The 23,597-nt window shown below is 36.8% G+C and overlaps 1 protein-coding gene across 1 annotated transcript in view; it reads left to right on the top strand.

The window, feature by feature from the left end:
- rnf220b (ring finger protein 220b) overlaps positions 1–22,526 on the top strand; it is a 33,507-nt gene extending 10,981 nt beyond the window's left edge. Inside the window, exons 3-16 of the mRNA XM_082188489.1 lie at positions 10,156–10,282; positions 11,827–11,872; positions 11,961–12,053; positions 12,912–12,954; positions 13,698–13,802; positions 14,769–14,812; positions 15,225–15,336; positions 16,105–16,212; positions 16,304–16,403; positions 16,496–16,548; positions 17,417–17,495; positions 19,829–19,937; positions 20,972–21,046; positions 21,207–22,526. Of these exons, the coding sequence (XP_082044615.1) occupies positions 10,156–10,282; positions 11,827–11,872; positions 11,961–12,053; positions 12,912–12,954; positions 13,698–13,802; positions 14,769–14,812; positions 15,225–15,336; positions 16,105–16,212; positions 16,304–16,403; positions 16,496–16,548; positions 17,417–17,495; positions 19,829–19,937; positions 20,972–21,046; positions 21,207–21,278 (1,166 nt within the window). The 3' untranslated portion in view covers positions 21,279–22,526. The remainder of the gene's footprint in view (positions 1–10,155; positions 10,283–11,826; positions 11,873–11,960; positions 12,054–12,911; positions 12,955–13,697; positions 13,803–14,768; positions 14,813–15,224; positions 15,337–16,104; positions 16,213–16,303; positions 16,404–16,495; positions 16,549–17,416; positions 17,496–19,828; positions 19,938–20,971; positions 21,047–21,206) is intronic.
- Positions 22,527–23,597: the final 1,071 nt, after the last annotated feature.

Genomic DNA, 23,597 nt, shown 5'->3' with positions numbered 1-23,597 from the left:
CCAAAATATGGAACAACAGCTAAATATTATCCTTCTGCTATTTATGAGTTTTACATTTTTTTGTCAAAAATTGCATTGCTGTTTTAAGATTTTAATTGGTAAAACAATTAAATAATTTTATGTTAAATAATAGTTTATAAAAACGAATCTTATAACATTTAATAAAATCTTATATATTATATAACAATATAAGTATAATCTAGATATGATATCTATATATTTTATTTTATTTTAAATAAAGTTATCAGAGACAAACATGTACCGTAATGGTGAAAAATGCCTTATTTGGTTTTCTCACCTTTGCTGCATCAGTGACTTGTCAGTCTCTTGTATCTCAGACTTCATGGTTTTACTGCCTCCAAGACAACACAGTGTGGCAGAAATCCCTGCTCTTGCACTGCTACCCTCCACTCGTTAGCTGTCTAATTAGCCTTTAGCTACTTAATGAGCTGAACAATGCAGCATTAGTGGAGCAACAAGCTCAGGGCATGTTAGTGGGATGGGGTTAAGGATGTTGTGTTGAATTGGTTGCCTGGTGGCCGTTTTCCCATTGGTTTCTTGAATTATGCCTTGTTCTGTGGCCTTTCTCAGAGTGAAATTTTATAGGGTGATGGTTTGTTGCTTTTGTTTGGGTTAAAATGGGCAGAGAAAGATTTGAACGGGCTCCTTAGACAAGCCACAGACACACAAATGCTCTATCAGTATTCTGTATCAGTAAGGTCAAATTCTTGCTATGAAAAGTTTTATTTAACTTTTTCATTCATTAAAGTAGTCTCACATACTTTTTTCAGAATAAAGTGTATTACACTGCAGCTTATTTTTGCCATGTAAAGCAACCAACCACATTTCTTTTCGGTTTTAATATGTTTAGTTCTGCTCATGATGCAATTTGATGCAACTAACCCAGAAGTTATTGATTCTGATTCTGATTGGAGCTCGGTGAAGAAAAGACTGGAAGAGGAATATGTGGTTTTGTTGCAAGTTGCTACAACCGCAACAATGCATGTAATATATATAATTGCATTTGTCAGTCAGTGTGCTTCTAGGATTAAAAATCTGCCAAAGCCATGCTGACATATAATGTCTTACATAAACTGTCTGTTTGAGTTAAGAACCGAATTCCCAAGCATACATGGTCGAATGCCGTCCAAAACACAGATGCTATTTCAGCCCATAATGGGCTTCTAGACGTTCAAGATGAAGTCATGTTTTTCTGTGCTGCAGGAGCTCGTCTGTGTTAAACTCTCTTCAGACTGGGTGGCCCAGTCCTCCCACAGCTTCCACAGCAGGTGGAAACCAAGAATTGCTATTAAACGAAGGTCAGAGGACTGTCATTAATAACAAAGTGTTTGTGTTTTTTCCTTCGTCGTGAAAAAAGGCACACAGTACAGATTTAGCTAATGTCAGGTTCTGGGAATTTCAGCAGTTGAAATTGTGTTAACAATAAAGACTGCTTTGCTTCTTTCACATGTTTTCATGCAGCTATGGCCATCTTTTTTTGTGCATTTTTTCACCTTTGAAGGTCACTGCAGGAAGGGGGCGCAATTCAAGAAGTCGTTCCTCCTTCAAATTTTGGCGAACTGAGCATACAACGATCCCTTTTATGATATTTGCATCTATAATTATATGATTTTGGGTAACACATCCTCAAAATTCCTTTTAAAATCTTAGGTAATTTATGTATCTTACCTGTGATTTTTCACACCTAAGGACTATATTAGTGCCCTGTATTACATATTTCAGTGTCTTTAAACCAAAATGAAACGGGCCAAATTTTCTTTCTTTCACCTAATTATTTCGGAATCATTTTGTGAGCTATTTCCTCTGTGGTGGGCAACCTTATTACCATCTTGTCCAATGTTAGAGTTTTTCTCTCTCTGTGTTTGGCACTGGTAGAGACTCCAGTGAGGCAGTTGTGTGCTTAGGCTGACTGTGTCTCGCTGGCTGGCTCTGAACAAGCATAGGCCTGTTCTACCCCGGTGGCCAATAAAATGAGAAAATCAACCACTGTGCCACCATCCACTAGCCAGCCAGATAAATACACTTGTCTCTGTGTGAATGTGTGTCAGCATGGCTATGTTGATCCAAAGATTTCATCCAACTGTTCAAAGAATGATACAGGAAATCATTAAATGGATAGGTCCCCCAAAACAAAATAAAAAATGTCATCATTTACTCACCACCCGATAACAAGTATTCACAGCAGAAAGTTCAAGCTGCTCCTTTCCATACAATGAAAGTGAATAGAGATTTTTAGTGAATAGCTTTAATTTCAAGCTATCACATGACTTGGGATATATGTAACAGACGTAGGCCAGTAAGAGCTGTGTGTGTAAAACCTCACTCTCCTTGAATAGCGACTAACGATTGGTCTTTAGCGTTTTTGTTAGCGCTCACACTGGAAACCTCGGTTCGAATCCCGCTCGGAGCGGGTTGAGTAGGACCGGTTACATTTGGTGCCGTGACCCGGATGGGAGTGAGGGTTAGGGTGGTGAGTGTAACAGACGTAGTCCAGTAAGAGCTGTGTGTGTAAACCTCACTCCCCTGGCCTCAAGAGGCACGCTAGCAATTGAAGCTAGTGGCTGCAGTCTTTAGCGTCCTTGTTAGCGCACCCACCTCCCACGCCGGAGACGCTGGTCCAAATCCTATAATTAGGGGTCAATTAGGACTGGTTACATATAGCACTTTTATATTTTTGTTTATTATGTTTTTTTGGAGCTTGACAGCCCTTGGTCACCATCCACTGTCATTGCATAGAAAAAAGCAGCGTGAACATTAATCAAAACATCTCCATTTGTTTTCCACAAAAGAAAGTAAGTCATATGGGTCATGAGGGTTAGTAAATGATGATTTAAATTTTTAAGTCCCTTTGATCAATTCCTAAGTCCACTAATGGTGTTCCACCGTGCAGATAACTTGCAGGTGCGCTTAATCAGGGTGATCAATTTTGCTCTTTCATCCTTGGGTTATTATTAATTTTCAGAGTGCTTCCGGCTTTTGTGAAAGCCCTGTTACCCTCTTTGAGGAACCTCTGATCACATCCTCCAAAAGCTGTCACAAAATCTGTATTATTCCAAAACAAGATCATCTTCAAAGCATCACAGGCTTTCTTTACCTTGTAAGGGTAGCTGTATTTGACACAGCGAATGTAAGGCTATCTGATCTTATCAGCATGTATGTGGGAGTATGTTGCGTTAGATTCAAATGGATTATTATGGTCTATCTGCCTCATTAGTTTGAGCTGCTCACACCTGCTCCATAAGAATGTATTGAATGTGGGTGAGAATTATATTGAGGTAGAATAATGACAATCATATGGTTATTCTGTATTTTTAATAACAAGAACATACAGTGTAGCTTAGCACCCGCAGGTGGTGGCAAAACCATAAACAGCAACATACAAGAATGTAAAATAATAATTATAAGTTTGTGTATTGGTACATGGGTCTGTGTATAAGAATGTTTGTTTGCATATTTGTTTGTATGTGTGCATTTCTAATTGTTTGTGCGTGTGTTTTACAGTGAGGCTTAGTGCAGCTCAGCCCCTCAAGCTCAAGGTTTATGAGGTGTTAGCTGTCACTTCATTGACTCCCGTCTGGCCCATTACGCTCTGTGCAGACAGAGCTGTCTCAGGTGGAGAGTTGGGGTTTAGCCCCACACACACACTTGCACAAATTAATACACACAGACATAGTCAGAGGCATTCAGATTGAGTTACGCTTAGATTTTTGAATGGGTTTTTTATGCAACTTTATGCAATTTAATATATATATATATATATATATATACACACATGCACACACACACAGTTGTGTATCTAATCTATATAGTATATATATACAGAGAGAGTTTTTTTAGTGTTTATTGATCTAGGTTAATGTTAATTTATAAGTATATTATTGTTCATGTTTGATCATACATTAATGATAATTTATGCCACTTGACGTAAAAAAAAATCAATTAGTATATATAGAAATCACATTTACATACTAATACATACTAATTCTATATATACTAATACGTTTTTACATGTCAAGGGGAATAAATTAACACTAATGTATCATCAAACATGAATTGACATCAACCTATTGTACATCAATAAATGCTTGTTAGTTCATGATACCTAATGTCTATAATGTTAACAAATTGATAATTAGGTTGCACAATTATTGTAAATTGCTGTGGCTAAAAATAATCCATTTAAATTTAGTCAGTTCAATCAAAAGTTCTGTCATCATCATCTCAAAACTTTTTTTCCCCTGTGAAACTTTTTTTTTGTTGAAAATGTTATATTATTATTAATATAACAATTTCAAGTGATCTCATGGCTGTCAACTCCAGTCACAATTTTAATTGTTTTATATAATCATTATTTATATAAATATATAATTATTTATCAAGTCATGATTTGAACTCAAGCAAATTATATACAAATAGTGCCCCCTCAACAAAAAACTGTTCGATGTTACTCCTGTACATAGATACACATGCACTCGCATTAGCTACACACACACACACACACACACACACACACACACACACACACACACACACACACACACACACACACACACACACACACACACACACACACACACACACACACACACACACACACACACACACACACACACACACACACACACACACACACACACACACACACACACACACACACAGGTGTAGTTACTTCAGTTACTCTGTCTGTGTGGCCCTCAGACAGGACTGTCTGTCCTATCCTCTGGTTTGCAGGTGTGCATCTTCATTTGGCCAGTTTCTCAGACTTGGTTTATTTGAAGTGTCTGCCTTCACAGCCCTTTACCTCCTGCTGATGAGTTCTTGAGGAGACCATAAAAGGGCAGCACACCCATCAAATAATGGAAGTTTATCTCAGAAGGGAGTGATAGTCTATGACCATCTCAGTACAGTTTGAGTCATGACACATGGATGGATGATGGTTAACGAGTGTCATTAGAATATCATGCTGACTGCATCATATTGTTGCGGTGTGTATTGTGTAATTGTTCCTCCATAGACTTGACCCATACACAAGGCCATTCATTTTCCCCCTGTGTTATTTTCTTATTGTCTTTCTCTCGCTTTCTTTTACACACACACTCTCTCTCACATAATGGTCTCTTTGCTCATCACTACTATTGATCTGACTGTCTCTGTTATTTAAGATTCCCTGAATGCTCATTAATTAAGCCTGTTGAGGAGATCTAGAGAATAATTCCCACCCTCAATATCAATTACTATCAAAAAAACCTTTTGAACAGACACACTGTAGCCTTGTTGTCTGCTAATAAAAATCTGCAGCACATTTTCTTTATTAGCAGCTATACAGATATATCATGTGTTTAATTATAAGTAAAAAAAAAAACTCCCTCGGGAACACTTTATAATAAGTATACAGTAATAAAGTATTTACAAATACAGTAATAGACTATATACAAACAGTGAGTTCTTTATTCATTGTCACTGTAATTTTTTTATTAGCTCATATAAAAAGAGTTAGATAATGCTTTGTTAACAACTTATTAACCATAAATAGTTCGCACTTTAGATTAGGTCACGGAATATCGGAAAATGTCATTAAGTAAATGCCTTAAGCCAACATTTATTGGACATTAATTGCATTCATATTCAGTGTTCCTTAAAATGTTTACAAGTGTGTGTGTGTGTGTGTGTGTGTGTGTGTGTGTGTGTGTGTGTGTGTGTGTGTGTGTGTGTGTGTGTGTGTGTGTGTGTGTGTGTGTGTGTGTGTGTGACCGCGTGTGTGTGTGTGACCGTGTGTGTGTGCTAAATGTATTTGTAAACATTTTACATATTGTCAACAAGGCATTATCTAACTCTTTACATATGAGCTAATTAAACAATACCACTTTGTTAATTACAGTGACAATGAATGAAGCATTAACTATACTGTATTAACTAGTTTATAAACTATTAAAAACTTTAAACTAATGGTTTGCAAATGATCTACAAGTGCTTTGTTACTGTATACTTATAAGAAAGTGTTACCCTTTCTTTAAATAAAAATTGTTTTTAACAATTTCCTTCACAAAAATCTATATATTTTGAGATTTTAATCTGTGTTGATTCTCTGTAGTCAGCTCTCCTGAGTATCTTAAGGATTGCATGCTTAAATACTTGCTTTTCTTGACAAACCAGACACATTGTATTGATTTTCTGGAGATGAGCTGTAGAGTGGTGGTTACAGAGATTTGTTAAAGGATTGCTGAAAAGGATATTGGATGTATGTTGGTCACACGAACAAGTCTGGTTGTGAGTTATTTTAAGATTACATAATACTGGGCATGATATGAGGACAGAAAATACAGTAATTTGTTTTTTCAACCCCTCCCTTTATCTTAAAGTTGGCATGAAATGGAAATCTATTTTCTAAATGCATTTGATTGATCTTATTATAATGTTTTTTGTTGTTGTTTTTTTACCTAATAATTTGGAATCAAACTAGAAACTAGACTTCTCTCGTAACGTATGCTGGACTTCTCCAATCATTTAGTTTGCTTAAACCCCGCCCCTTTCTTACAACACTACATGCTTACATTTAGCCGATCTGCCTCCATCCAATCAACAATCGATAGATAGAACCAAGTCCCCAGCCTATATATTTTTTTATTTTACAAAATATTGTTTCACTTGAATGTACGTCACAATATCCCAGCTAACTAAAATATGTTCTAAGAATGCTAACGTTCCCATTAAGTTATGAAAATGTCATTTCTGAATGTTTGTTGAAAGTACAAATTTTAAAATGTTTTTTCTTGGTTATGCAAATGTTAATGGAACATTCCATTTTGCAAACATTATGGGATTGTTACTTTTGAATGAAATAAAGTGGTAACATTTAAAAAATCTAAAAGTCCAACTAAAAATGTTCAGAAAGAAAACATTTTCCATGAACGTTGTATAGATTACGTTTCTGTGCTAACGTTTTGAGAACATTATTAAAGACAGATACCTTGCTAGGTTGCTAGAACATTAGTTCTGAGAACATTCCCGGTATGGGATGGAAGAAAAGAAAATGCTTATCTCATGGTGGAAACATAAATTTCATGATAAAAATAAAAAAAGCACGATAAATTTCATATTTCAGGGTTTAAATGTGTAAATTCCAAGAGATTTAATAAGAGATTCACTTGAGTCTGAGCTCAGGGAATCAGTTGTATTTGTTGTCACTCACCTGTCTTCCTGTAGAGCTGAACCTGGTCTTAAATGTTTCTCCAGGGCTGAACTCTTTGACACAGCACACAGTTAAAGGCAGCAATCAGCTCTCTGGAGTGATGAGTGCCACAGCTTTATCGGGCAGCTGTATATATGTCGATCCCTCATCTTTATGGGGACATTTATGATGGAGGGATTTCTGAGACACTGATCACTCTCCTCTGTATCTGGGTCTATAACCTACAGTTTCATGTTTTTTTGTGTGTGCTTTGTTGTTGTTTGTTTACTAAAATAATATATATTGTAAGTATTATCCTGGAGAATACATTTATATCTAAATCAAATATTTCCAAGTTATGTGTACTATTAACTAGCTGCTTTCAGTATGTTTTTTTGTTGCATAGTCATGTTAGTTTTACATGTACCATTATTTTAGTTTGGCAGGAGTTGTTTCAGGGGGTTTTGATATATTCAAATATTCATTAAATATTCATTAACGAGACACTGATTGGCCAGTAAAGTATGCGGGGAGGGAACAGAATAGAATGAGCTCATTGACTTGACAGTAAGGATGTTAATGGAAGCCATTTTCGCTTTAATCTAATAGGTTGCTTTATAATATCGAACGTGCAAGTGTGCACATCTCTCTCACAACTGCGACCCAGCTCTGTAGGATTTATTGTGGTAATATTTCCACTATACCTTTCATTTCAGACATTGATCACTCTCAATAACAGCAAACTTGGACTTTTTTCCACATGTACCTGGTCCAGTGCCAGAGTGATTAAGCCGTTTCTAAGCCGATTAACGAAAGAAGGTCCGAATCAAGAAAAAACCTTTGAAAATGAAGGAAATGACTTTCCACAGCAGATGTGTTGCTACATTGCCTATTATGTTGCCTATTAAATAGCCTTTTTCAATGGCCCATTATTTTCCTCAATAAAAACACTCAGTGGAGCTCGCATACTCCCCTGCACTTCTGAAAGCATATTGAAGGAACGATGAAATCCCCTGTATAAAGTGAAACATTTGATGTCTTAAACACGAACCAGACGGGTTCAGGCTACTTGACGGGGCTTCATGGCAGGTGTGGAGTGGGCCAATTCTGTTTTATAACTGCCACTCTCCTCAGAAAGTCTGCCAGGGAACAAGCCCCCTGCCAGTCGCCTGCCTCTCGCATGCCCTCGGATTACTGAAAGGTCGCGCCCATTATGGAGTTATTGAAAGGCAAAATCATGGCAGAAACCATTAAGGGACCTCCTTTTACGTGACTTCATATACTCTATTCTGTTCTGTTAGAATATAAATTATATTATATTCCTTTCATATTTAAAACATTCTACATGGATTACTGAACGTAAGAAACTGATGTGGTCTCAAACCTGGTTGGCTGTCTGAATTTTAAATGATGACATTTTGAAAAAGCCATTGCAACCAATACATTTCACGTCAATCAATTACAGAGAGAGCCACGTTCATCTGGCCTCCAGTAATATGACTGTTTACCCCTTCGCATGCAGCTCTGTGAAATGCAAGCCTCTAGTATTGTCTTTTTCGGGCTTCTGACATATTGTCGTAATGTGACAGAAAGCCTGGATGAAATGTGGCATTTTGGAAAGGTCAGTTCATGGCCGTCTCAGAATTCGTCTCCCATCATGATGATGACAGTTGTCATATGGATGTTGGCATGTGCAGTCATCCTATAACTTCGGGGAAAAAACGCTATATCCATATCTTACTGTGGACAGTAAGGTTTTTTTCTTTTAAGAAATGAATACTTTAATTTAGAAAGAATGCATTCAATTGATAAAATGTGACAGTAAAGACATTTATAATGTTACAAAAGAATTCTATTTCAAATAAATGCTGTTCGTTTGAACTCACAATCCTGAGAAAAATTATCACCGTTTCCACAAAAATATTAAGCAGCACAACTGTTTTCAACATTTGTTTTCAACATCAGCATATTAGAATGATTTCTTGAAGGATCATGTGACAGAACAGTGGAGTAATGGTTGCTAAACATTCTGCAGAAATATTATTATAGTTACTTTAAGTTGTAATACAATTTTACAATATTACTGTGTTTTTGATCAAATAAATGTAGCCTTGGTGAGCATAAGAGACTTCTTTCAAAAACATTAAAATTTTACCAACCTCAAACTTTCAAATGGTAATGTAAATTAAATTAGTTAAGGTAAAAAATGTTCAGAATTGTATTTCCCAAAAATAACTATTACTGTTACTATAACTAGGCTTTTATGATGCAACATAAAATAATAAAATGACAGTAATTTCTTTTGTTTTTAGATTAAGCAGTTTATAGCTACACCTTGGTGTTCAGTTTTTGTTCTGTGTATATTAATTAAGGCAGTGTATCCATGTTAAGGTTTAACATTATCATTTTGGAATTTCTCTCAAATGCCCCCCATGAGAGACTCTCCAGCAAGAGGGAAAAAAGACACGCTCATCCCAGAATCAAATCAAATTCCTTTTATCATCTTGTTATTTGCAGACGTTATCTGTGCAGGTAATGCGGTTATAAATTCAATTTGGGCCTTGGGATTTCATTGTTTACTGATGTTGGTTGCCTTTAGGCAGAGATGCAAGCAGTTAGTACTCGTCTGTGAATTTATTTGAGCTGTCCCGTAGATGAAATTTTAAAAGAGATGGGACTCGCAGGGGGGCCGACTGACACTTTCTCAAGGGCATGGCTCCAAGCAGCGCTTACATGCAGATCCATGTTTTATTCAGATCTGTTTGCTTTCATTTGGCCACTTGTAAGCCTGTGATGGCTTTGCTATGAGACGGGTACTGCTACTTGATGTCTCCGCTGTCAGTTGACTGTATTGATGAGCTTTATTTAGATAACACGTCTGCCTGGACTAATGATGTTTATTATTGAAAAGAATTCTCTTTATTGCTCATTGTAGGTTTATAATGATAAAGCATCTGTCTCTCCAGGTAAAGTGAAGGGCCTGTATGACACTCAGACGCCCATGTGTCCGATCTGTCACGCTGTGCTGCGGCCAGGAGAGCTGCAGGAACACATGGAGCAGGAAATGGAGCGTCTCATGCAGCTGCACAATAGGTACACACTCCACACCTGAAACAGTCTCTTACATTTTCTTTTTATTTCCTGATTCACAATCATTATTTTTACCCATTTATTTTGAAGTGGTGCTTGAATGTTTTGTTGCCATGAAACAACACTTATTTATTAGTTTATTTATTAATTCAAACCATATAGAAATAGATCAGTTATTTCATTTTATTTAAAAAAAAAGATTTTTAAATAGAGCAAGAAAATAAAATATAGCATCCCAGTGCTTTCCCAATTTTTGTGGTTCTTAAATGTATTTTCTTGCCATAGTCCAAAATCCATATAAAAATGTAATTTATGTATTTATATAAACTATATAGAAACAAATCCATCCATTCACTGGGATAGTGGAGCCTAATATAGAAATACATGATTTATTTTATTACTTATTTATAATAAATAAATATTTAAATAGAGTAAAAAATAAATAGAATAGAATATCCCAATGCTGTCTGCTATCACGCTCTTTTATTCCCCCCTCATTCTCCACCTGTTCTTCTCATGGAAATGGGAAAAATGAAACCTGTCATGTTCCTCTAATGAACATGATACAATCCATATAATGACTGAGACAATCAATAATCTATCAACCTCCCTCTGCTTCGCTCATGTCTTCTTTTGTTTTTCCATCCGTCCGGCTCAATCAGAGATCATCAGCCGATCAGTCGAGGGTTGATTTGATTTTTTTGAACTGCCTCAGTCTCTTTGTATCGGCCGGGACATGTAGACAGTAAAGTGCCGCTGACAGTCAGCATGCTCTTCTGTCACTCTAACTCAAATCTCATCCAGGCTCATGAAAATGCATCGCCGCCCATAGTAAAGAAATCAAAACTGGAGACAAGAGCCGGAAAGATGGAGGAAGGGCAGATTTAAAGCAGATTGAGACACTGAACGCACGCACGCACGCACACATACGCACGCACACAAACCCTATAGCCTGTCCCTTCCAAAGGCACATTAAATGCTTCCAGGTCTTGATGGCATATTTATCTACAGCCTCTGGGCATGTGCACCATGCCTCCACCCCTCTCCCTGTCTCCTCCATCATTGCAACATCACAAATTACAAGCTGTTACATTGTTCCTGACATTTCACAGCTAGTCAAGCTCAAGGCAGTCCTCGCGAAAATCATAGCAAGCTAATAATGCGTTTCTTCAACATTTGCTATCAGCATCAGACGAGGCAGGGCGGCACATTAGCCACTCTGAACACATGAAAGATTTCTCCAATAAAGAAATTATAGCCATAATCTGCTTAGTGACAGAGCTGTGGACAGTAATTGTGTCAAATTGAACTTGGCCCCAGGGTGTGTTAGAACTATCCTGCCGTACAGAACCCGAATGGAGACAGCTTTATAAATATATTATTTTTATTTGACTGCGAAGGAAATGTTGTATGCAACCTGATGCCTCGTTTCTGAGCAGGTTTGCGTATTCTGATTCACACTTTGTGTTTAAAACAAGGCTGAGTTTTGTTGGTAATGGGATTGTGGTGATGAAATATGTGTTAATAACACTCTCTCCTTTTTACAGTCAAGGTCCCGCGCAAAAGGAGTGTCTTGCTGCTGGGCCGCCCAAGGTACATTCTCTCCAATGTACTTCACAACACTTGTTATATACAATTTATTTATCTCTACAGGCAATAATAACCACTCTACCTCTCTCAGTCTTTGTTTTCTATGCACATAAAGAGAGAGGGTTCCTCTTCTGCCTCTTCTCCACGTCCTGCTGATGAGGCTGTGCACTCCGACAGGTACCAGGTGAGCACAAAATGCACGTTATATACGTGTCTAGCAGCATTAGCTTGCACTTCTCTTGAGGAGCATACTGAACTTTAATTAATTACTGGTAGAATCAAACTCATTTAAGAGGGGACTTTACCCATTCCAAGACTACATGTCAATCAAATGTTTGAGACAGCCCTCAGTGTAGTGCTGCCATCTGCTGGACTTCAATTGAATTTAAATTGATGTTTCTGTTCTAAAAAAAAAAGAATTTTAGAATTTTGAATATTTCATTTAATTGGGAAAAGTATTATTATGTAATTGATAAGAAATAAAAGCAAAAATGTATATTTAATTCTATAATGTAATTCTAATTTTAATTCTAAAATTAATCTAAGAGTAATCTAAATATACTCTAATAGTGAGTAAAACATGAGCTGTAACAAAAACATACAAAAAACTAACAAATTAAATATTGTCCACATTATATTAAAAAAATTATTTAGGTTTAGTGCAATGACAATATAAAAGCCAATTATTATTTTTCAAACAATGTTGTCCTTACACTTACTATTTTTACCATTTTTTGCACAGTATAAATTTGTCTTCATATTTTAGGCTTTCAGAGGATCATCATTATTTGGGAGTCCTTAGCATCAAAAAGATTCAAAACACCTGACTTATATAATCATTAAAGGGAATTGATGTTGTCGATGAATTGATCAAATGTTGTTCATAACCTTTTTTTACTTCCATTACATGACATTTGTGAAACTAAATATTCAATGAGAAAAATTATTTTATCATTCCTTTCAAAAAACTCTTTAGTGTAAATTTAGGTATTGAAATTATGGGTATTAAAGTGTCCCTTTTCTTCCTCTTTTTTAATTCCAGACATTTTTGCGAGTACGAGCAAACAGGCAAACAAGACTCAATGGTACGTTTTCAATGAGTATATCTCAGTATTCTCTCTGGATTTCTCTCTTTTTTATTTTGCATTTCAGTCATTGCCTTTACATACAGGGTCATATACATGCATTAAGAGCTTAGATCTGACCAAATTCAAATTTCTCTATATGAATATTAAATAAAAAAATAAAAAATAAAAAAGTTTTATTCCATAAATAGATGTTTATAATGAAATCATCAATCTTTGAAACTCATTCTCATGATCACAAATTGTCCCCAGATAGCACTGGTACACTTTCAGTCTTAAGGCCCTGACACACCAAGCCGACGGTCGGGCCTTTGTTGAGCGTCGACTGGCCGCACGATCCGCACTAGTCGGAGCCAGTTGGGGGCGTTTTGGCCGATTGAGCATGTTGAATCAGCGTCCGTCGGCATTGGTGCCGTCGGTGAGAGAGAGAACTCTGATTGCCTGTTCCGCTTAGCGAGCTAGTCTAAAATGCAAAAGAGAATAATAGCAAAAGTGATGAAAGCGAGCAAAGAAAGCGATGAAAGCAGTCGCCTTTAGTCTTTGTATTGTGGTCAAGCGCAGCTTTTTGACCGAGACGCAGCCGACGAGAGGCGACAACTCAGTCAGCTTTCATCGCCGCTTGTTCTTTGGCCTGGTGTGTCACAGCCTTTAGTTCAAACAGTTAAAGCACCACCCGACCTTTGACCTAGCACCCTCACAAGCAGAGCAGATTATTGACCTTTGACCTTTTGATATGTTAACAGTTAAGGAGCTCTGCTGGTGCAGGTGCTACGCCAAACAGAAAGTGAAATCTGTTCATGTTTGGACTGACTATGGATTCCCACATGTATCTTCTTGCCCACTGTCTGGTAAGATATTCTCCACACATGCCACACAACTGCCATATTTAAAGAGGCTTTATCTTCTAATCAGCACTGATTTAAAATAATCGTTCAAGGAGCAAATGACTGTAGAATCATGAAATGGTGAAAATTATATACTATTTAATGCAATATTACGCCCCTTGGCACAGTAATACTCAGAGTATTAAGTCTTTGTACTGTGAAATATTTGTACTCTATCATGTTGAATTTTTGGTCATTTATCAGGACTGTTAATTTTTATGTTATTTCATTAACATCTAAAAAAGGTGCACTGGAAGATTGGTCAAAGCTAATTGATCAGATTCTCTCTCTAATTAATGATCCTCTCTTCGTTATGGTCAACTTCACTGTGATTGTAACAGGCTCAGCTCTGTTTCCACTGTCCTTTCTGACTATATCATGAGCTGAGGCTCCTAAAGATTAATGTCCCTTAACATCATTAGAAGCTCAGCAAAACAGAGATTTTAATGGAGTGGTGGATACCGTTCCACCATCCTGAATTTTACTTCCTGTGTGTGTGTGTGTGTGTGTGTGTGTGTGTGTGTGTGTGTGTGTGTGTGTGTGTGTGTGTGTGTGTGTGTGTGTGTGTGTGTGTGTGTGTGTGTGTGTGTGTGTGTGTGTTCGAGAGAAGGAGATTCAGAGAATTCTGGAAATCTTTTATGTCTTTATTTTATAATCAGATAAACAGATCAGTCCAATTCCCTTGCCATTTATTTATCTTTTGTAGGCCACAGAGGCCTTTCTGTCTTATCAGTTTATGTCAGCTTGAGATCGTATATATTTCCATCATAAAACTGCCAGTGGAGAAAAACAAAAACAAATCAAAAGAATTGATTTATGCTTCATTTTTTTCAGATAAGGTAATATGAAAAGTGCCATGCATCACTAAAAAAATCAGCTTTTTTGCTATTGTTTTTTTATTTTCATTTTCTTTTCTTTTTTTTTTTACAGCACGCATTGGGAAACTGAAAAGACGGAAAGCAGAGGAAGACCAGGTGTGATGGAAATGCAGCTCATTTGTAATTGTGCATGTGTTTATAGGTCTCATTCAAAACAATGAACCTTCCTTCCCCTGTAGTCTGTAGTTCCTCTAGATCTGCTTTCACTGACAGATCACAGGCTGTTTGTGATGTCTGTATTTGACTGACAGGCGGCAGACGACATGCCGTCAGCTGTCCTGTTCTGTTAAGTCAGCCGTATGATGTATAAGACAGGTAGATATGTCCAGAAGGATCAGACAATCTATATACCTGCATGTGAAATGTCTGTTTCTTTTTATTTTCCATTTCTTTCAGCTGTAAACTAATGCCAAGAGGGCATTCAGGGCAGGTAGCAGATGAAAGCGGTGTCTTGAGGCTGGTGGAGACATTTTCACCATACATGCTGATATGTGTGTGTTTTCAACAGAGAGATGGTGTTTGTGTTGTTGAAAATGGCTCCATGCTGTCAGGCGGGAGGGAGTTTGAATGGGCCGAACAGAGAAGAATACAGATGGTTTCTGTTCTCAGAGGCTTCAGAGGTACAAAACACACAAACGCTGCACAGCAATTGAACTACACACTAAATACTAAATTCAAAGAGTAAATGTTCCGAAGGAGTGAGTTACTTTCAGTTTCCAGTGGAGGAGCCAATGTGTTGTAGACAGCGCCTAAAGGCTGCAAAGAATTGTAAATACGGAGAGAACGCTGCAACAGAAAATCAGAAAAACCTCAGTGTTTGTAGTCAACATTTCAAACTGGATGACCACGAACCGAACACAGAATTTTAGGCCAATCGGAGGGGAAAAAATGCCGTTCCGTCAGTTCCAAAAATCTGCAAATTTACACTTTAAGTGCTGTTCAGTCTTGAAATCAAATGATCAAAAAAATCGATTTGTAGAGTTACTGCCTATAAAACAGCGTACCAAATATAAAAGCAGCTCACTTGGTTTTGCAACAGAGCTTGTGTGTGTATGTATGTGATTAGTTCACAACAGACACGTGAGGTAATGGGAGTGGGGTTATCCTCTTGAGAATGAGATTACTGTCAAATAACTTAGCCAGGGGTCAAAAACAGAGACAGAGACGATCACAAAGAAATCAGAGGTCATACAGACCCTCACGTACTTATAAACACTTGATTTTATTAACACTTTGCAGTTCATCAGTAGTGCACATTTGTATCTCAAACTATTTTTAAAGTACAGTGTGTACAAGTACCAAAGGAAATCCATTCCTTTGGTACTTGTTCTGTAATAAGGCTTTGTGTTTCCTGTCATTTAATGAATGCTTATTTTAAATATCTTAAGGTTTGGTGAGCAGCACATTGAAGGAGCACCAGGACAGCGATGTGGATCTGGACGTAGACGGTGATGATACTTTGGAGTATGGAAAAGCCCAGTATCCTTATTTATGCTGTAAGATTGGCACAGCAAGGAAGTGCATTGATTCTTTTTTTCTTTCCTTTTTTTGTGAAAGCGTTTTTTATAATTAAAAATGTTTCCTCAGCAAATGATCGCAGATACACAGAGGCGGATGTGATTCCCTGTTCAGGAAATGAACCCAGAGATGCAGAGGAGAGACAGGCGTTAAGAGGAGCTGTTTTAAAGTATGCACAGACACAAACAGCACACATTTTATTAGTGCTTCCAACTACTTTATCAATACTTAGTTTCTTGTTTGTTTGTTTTGCTTTGAAAGTGGAGAGACAGTCAGCCGGTTATCTCCAGAACAAACCAAGTCTGCAAACTCAGGTGAGCCAAGAGTAGTTGATGTTACTCTAATTCAGATCTTTATTGTTTTTGTGCCAGGTGTAAATGCAGCTTTAATGTAGTTCGCTTCTTTTTGGGTGTACTACTACATTTTGGCGGCAGGTGTATTAGCCTGCTGTCACTTGAAGACCTGATTTATGGACCCATTATACTGTTGACACATGCATTTTCTTTCTCAACTGTTTACATTCACTTAAAACATAACTGACTGTGTTTACATACATACTCCCCAACACCGGCATTTTGTCATAATTTTGTGTGTATTTGACTGTTTAAGTGCAATAAGCAGCGAACAAGAACTCAATTTAGTACTGAGAGGTGGCTTTATGTGCACATACTTTGAGTTTGAGCACAAAATCTGCAGGAATGAGTACAATTATACATGCAATCCCACTCTGAAATTCAAGACCAACACCAACAATATTCATCCGGAGCAAATTAAATGAGTGAGTGAGGGGAGGCGGGTTTGTGTGTCAACTCACTGTCCGAGAGAAGAGAGAGCAAGAAAGCCAGCTGGTATTGTGTATCTATTCTGCGGAAAATGAGTTTTGGAAGAGTTTGAGATATTTTAGTATCAATATGTAATCGAAAAATCGATATTTTTGCACTTAGTTTATTATTCCAGATGCCTATTTAAAAGACTACAATTGAAAAATGTATATATGATATGTAAAATTCAAGCCGCCAAAGTGGCTTGTAGGAATTACTGCATTACACACAGTGCAGGTGTTACTGTCAAGCCCTGTTATATACAGTGTGTGTGTGTGTATATATATATATAATAGTGCCAATAAAAAGAAGCTATATATATTGCATAAATGAAATAAACAATGGTGTTCCTTGTCTGCAGAAGATCCAACTACAAGTAATGGAGACAACAATACAAGCACAACATCTCCAAGAACCTGCAAGAACAGCGAGTTAGAGGTGTAAGTGTACCTTAAAATCGGCATGAAATGAAAATTCACTGTATCTATTTTTTAAATGCATGTTATACATCTTTTTGTGAACTATTCATCCATGCATGTTTCATTTTTATATATTTTTTTAACCTTGTAATAAACATATAACCGCACCTTCCAGTTAAAACTAACGACTTTTCTCTAATGACGTATGCCGGACTTCTCCAGTCATAAATCCCGCCTGCAAGCTCACATTAATCTGCCTCCGCTTTTGAGTTCAATAGGCACATCTCAAAATCCAATCAACAACCACTGCATAAAACCAAGTCCCCACCCTACATTTTTTTCTTTTTCGGCAATCCATTTCACACAGATGTATGTCACACTATGTCACACTCACAATATGAAGAAAAAAACTGTGGCTACTTCAGTTTCATCACAACTTTAATGTACACTTTAAAATGCATTATTTGGGTATACATCATAACATTTTGCTCATTACAGAACACAATAGCAAAGCTATTAAAATGAAAATTGTTTGAAACCAATCCTAATTGATTGAATTGGTATACAAACACTGTTGGAGCTATGGCGTAGTGGTTTGTGCGCATAGGTTATGATTCAAGTGCATCCATCCACTCTCTTCCATCCTCCTCTCTCCCAGCCTCTCCAACATCCATGTCATTTTCTTGGAAGAGATCTCTGCTAGATCATGATACAGCACTTCTTAAATCCTGTTGGGAAAAGAGATTTGAACTTTTTGCTGTGTGCACTGGAACAGATTTTTATACATTACTAATCGTGCAACTGAGGTCAAGTTTGCTCATGGAAGGAAGGGACACATGAGGAATTACACATGGTTGACCCATTCAAAAAGAGTCTCACAAATCAGTTCTTTCTCAGCGGGGTCACATAATGGCGAGTCCACTGAAGCGTGTTTGACTCACGTTTCGGAGTGAATCATTAATCAGCTTGATTGATCCATTTATCAGTTGAGGAGTGTCAGATTGCAGGGAAACTATGAAATACTTTTTAGTGATTCTAAATGTATTATGTGGCAGTGATTTGTATATATATTTGCATGTTCACCCACAGGTTAGAGATGTTGCTGCATCATCACTATTAAATAACAAGGTCTCTCTCTCTTCTCTCTCTCTCTCTCTCTCTCTCAGCGCTCTCTCTCTCTCTCTCTCACACACACTATTATATTTTATTATATTATATTAAATTATTTATAGGCCTATTGTATATTCCATTGTTCCTCATGAATGGTTAGCAACATTTAATCTTATTTGGAATAAATATCTATCTATCTAGATCTATACTATATATATATATATATATATATATATATATATATGTGTGTGTGTGTGTGTGTATATATATATATATATATATATATATGTGTGTGTATATATATATATATATATATATATATATATATATAGTCTGCACTTCTGTAGATTTCTGGTTTGCAGCATGTTTTTGTACCTGATCCGTCACCACTCTCCAATAGGTATTTAGCCTGAGGACGAGAGCAGTTATTTCATATTTCCACCAGACAGCTACAAGAGAAAAAACAGCATTCATTATGCTTATATTTGGCGGCTATTACATGAGGCATTTTTGATGGATCACTTAAACCCCCTGCTGTCATAGTTCAATTCCTGGGAGCTGATTAAATGGGGATGCGTTGGCCAGGATGTTCCTACCGGGGATTAGGGGGCTCTGAGCGAGTGTTATTTAATTGTGGGGAAGTGGAAACACTCGAGTGAGGAAGGGTTAGTGAGGCGGGAAGGAGGACCGTTCCTGACAAATGACAGCGCGCCGCGGGGCGCTTGCAGCCCGGCCCTGTGTGGACACGCTAATAAAGCAATTACACTGAGACAATGTTTGCACACTGCGTTGACATGTCTGTCCCTCACCTGCTGTGCCGCTACAAGGGAGCATCTTATGCTTTTTGTGTCCATACTAAAAGTTATATAATTATATTGTACTTGTAATAGGTCTACAAGTTACCGTACTACAAATTTCTGTTGTTTTTGCTTTTACTTGAGTCATTCTTTTTTTTCATTCTAACCAATCAAATTTGGCTAACATTTATTTGAACATACACATATGCAGTGTACGCTCTTCATATTTCACTGTCCGATGTGGCAATATAATCTAGAGAAGCGCACACTCATGTATTACAATGTTGAATTTGCTTCTTAATGCACCTCATTTAATGATGCAATCTGTCTTCTGATTACCGTTCATGTGTAATTTAGAATTCATAACGTGGCCTTCAGCGACAAAGCCCTCAGCACGCTGTGACTCTCTAATCAATCTCTGATGGATTTGTTCTTTGTTTCGTTTAGCTTATCGGATGACCCCTCCCTCAGTACGCTGGAGGCCCTGAAAACACGGATCAGAGATCTAGAGAAGCAGTTCACACGAGGGGACAGATTCAAGTGTCTCATCTGCATGGTAAGTTTGAGTTTGCTGTTTACACATTTATTCAAAAAGGACTAAAAACATAGTAATAACTAATTGCAGATAAATGTTAATTATATGTATACTTTATATTAATTATTTAAACACTATAGTTCATAAGTTGGCGGTTGTTAAACATTTCTGTCAGGACCACTATCTTCAAATACGATTGACAATTAGCAGTTTGGATTGGCGGTATGGTTCTGTTCTGGGCAATAAATCCCTGTGCATCAATGCAGCCAAACATGGATAAGAGCAGGGAGAGCAGCAATAACCCTACTTAGGGTAAACAGAACAGAACTAACATGAATGTATTGCAGATTATGTCCATTTTTTTAATATACAACATAATTCGAGAATTTAGTCTGATTCAAGGGGAATCAGAATGCCAAATCCTGACTGACGATAGGAGGACGCAGTAATTAAGGGTAATTAGCTCCTGAGAAACACAATAGCTGTTGATAATACTAAAGGAGCTTATATATGGTTGCTGTGATAGACGTCGTAATGTATTCCTATAGGTAGACGTGGCTAATGCGAGCTTGACTAACGTGACCTGCCAGAACTGACGCTATACGCTTGATTTTGGGGATTTTATGCTCACCAAGCCAGCATTTATTTGACCAAAAATACAGTAAAAACAGTAATATTGGGAAATAGTATTACAATTAAAAATAACTGTGTCCTTTTTTATATATTTACAAATTATTATATAATCCTGTGACAGCAAAGCTTATTTTTTGTGCAGTCTTCAGTGCCACATGATCCTACAGAAATCATTTTTCGTGTGTGTGTGTGTGTGTGTGTGTGTGTGTGTGTGTGTGTGTGTGTGTGTGTGTGTGTGTGTGTGTGTGTGTGTGTGTATAATTAAAAAGATATACAGTTCTGTTCAAAATTAAGACAGCTCTTTTATTACGCTAATTAAATGTATATAATAATATAACTTGAGATTAGGCTGATGTAGGTTACATTTGTCTTATTTATGTTCATTTATTGTGCAAAGATATATTTTTCTCTAATTTTTTCAGGACTCCTACACTGTACCTCTGACCTCCATCCAGTGCTGGCATGTCCACTGTGAGGAATGCTGGCTTCGCACCCTGGTGAGATACACAACAGTATCATACTGTACTTACAAAAGATACACATACTGTACAAAAGATTTTCAGCACAACCACATGACTTGAGCAAGTGAACCCTGTGTGTCAGTATCAGTTGTTTTTTTATTGTTAAATTATCTTCATTGGTCCCTCTTTCTCGCAGGGAGCAAAGAAACTTTGTCCACAGTGCAACACTATCACCTCACCCGGGGACCTGAGACGAGTGTATTTATGAAGAGTTATAGCTGTCCTGTCATCTGCCTGTTTGCACTCTACTCAAACGGATCACTTTTACTGAGAAGAACATTTCTGGGCCCATGCAAAACTTAGAGTATGTCTTGCCCAAAAGAATAATTTAAATAGTTCCTGTCGGAATGCAACCCGGTTACATAAGGACCACTGTGTTCATTGATGAAGTATAAATCTCCACAAATATTGTGCTGTAACAATATTGTAAGGACAGTAAAACTTGTTTTTATGTACAAAACCTTGTTTTATAAAATATTGTTAAGTTATTCTCATAGAGCAATCTGTCCTATAGTTTTGTGAATGTTTACACTGAAGAACTCTTTTCTAATTTGGATCTAGCAGTGTTGATATATTCAAAATGGTAAACAGTTAACATTTGAATCATTCATAAACTGTGTTTTGTGTAGAATGTGCAAAAGAGCAATGAATCTTGTACATTTATTATCCATAGTTATGTAACTGTAATTTAATAGTGAATGGGATCTTTTAAATATGGTTTAAGATAAATTATCATTTTAGCTGATACACGTGATATAGTGTAATAGTTTATTTCATGCATTTAAAAAACATTATTGTGTAAAATCTCAAAGACAAGACACTGAACATGATGCAAAATTACAAAGCCATGGATAAATAAAAATCATTTTTACTACAAGGTTCGGCAATAGATATTCTGAGTTAAGTTAGTTCCCTGTATATTTTCAAAATTTTCTCTCGTTCTTCAACTTTGATCTAAGACGCTGTGTAGATGTAATTGTCTACATTCTTGTAATGAACTACACTGATATTTATATTGATATATATCGTACTGTATGTACAGCAGAGTTGCATCAAGGAGCTTCCCTCCCTTAGTAGGTGTTGAGTTGATTCTTAATGCAGTATATGGACGTTGAGGTTGATCTCTGCTTATCCTTCACTCCTCCCAACTGCCAAGCAGAATAAAGGTCTCCTGACACTGAGTCACTGTAGGCTATGACATTAGTACTCAAGGAACTCATATCAGAACTAACAGAAAAAGAGTTTCCTTTGTGGTATTTTAGCAATAGTTTTGTTACTAGACTCTCTAGTCAAGATACAACAGGTAACTGAAAGATCGTAAAGCACTTTTTTTGATAGAACTTAAATAGAATGAAATACAAAACCAGCTTTGTATTACGATTATGTATTTTGTACAGACTCATCTGTTTTTCTTTGACAAATAAACTAAACTAAAGTTATTGTCTAACAAATGTCATTGCTGTGCCCTAAAATGGTTTTCAACATATCAGACTGGATCACATGAGTTGGCACCATCACTGGACCAAATGACAGCATTTGGCAGATGCTTTTATTCAAAGCTATAGTACTCACATTGCATTATTATGTATACATTTTTATCAGTTAATGCATATCAAAGCCATTGTGGCATTGCCTGCACTGCTAGAGACACTATAGTAACCTCAGCATTTCCTCTTGCCCTTCAGTCTATTTATCGCATCACAAGTATCTTACCTGGCCAGTTCGTTAAAGACATTCTTAAAGATGCCTTTAATGAATGACCTCATAAAAGGATGTCTGGCTGATGTCCTGACATATCTCTAATTAGCAGGAGTATACGGACACTCATGTGGATTTAGGTTAGCATTGGATTAGCCCAGCCATGTGTCTAATGCAAAGGAAGTTACCTTCTGCACCTCTCTTACAGTGTTGTATCAAAACGCCCTAATGAGACAAAACACACACAAAAATCCTAAGTTGTGGGATGTTTATACTTCCGGTCCCAGCGACACTAACTAATGAAATGATTTTGACGTTTTGCAAGGGATATCTTAGAACAGAGAGCAGAAATAGCATGACTACTAATGTGCAGCCATTAAGGAGGAGATTTATGGAGAAATATGCAACTTTATATGACTGTCAACTGCGTGGAAAGCCTTAATCTATTTCTTAAATAATATTTGTAGTTGTCTATGCATTGTATTGTATTATATTATGGATAGTTTAATATCAATATTTATATAATATTAATAATAATTTAACATTGCATTTTGTGTCTTTCAGTTTGATAGATGCGCTCTATGATAGATTCAATGGTTGGTGAATTTTATTTTTTAAATTCCATATTGTCTTGAAAATATAAGCACACTAAATATTTCTCAGGCTGTGTGTTAATCTAGGCACATAGGATTTGACAAAAATCTTTTGAACATTTTCACCATTATTGCTCAGGAAAAGCTAGTGATCAATAAAATATGAAAGGCTTTTCAAAGTTTAGTATGATTAGTAACCCGCTATCATTGTCATAACAACAGATACACAAGACCTG

Source organism: Leuciscus leuciscus (assembly GCF_965113295.1).
Source record: "Leuciscus leuciscus genome assembly, chromosome: 13".
Lineage (NCBI taxonomy): Eukaryota > Metazoa > Chordata > Actinopteri > Cypriniformes > Leuciscidae > Leuciscus > Leuciscus leuciscus.
Note: the sequence above shows the minus strand (reverse complement) of the source record. Positions and strands in the feature narration are given on the sequence as shown.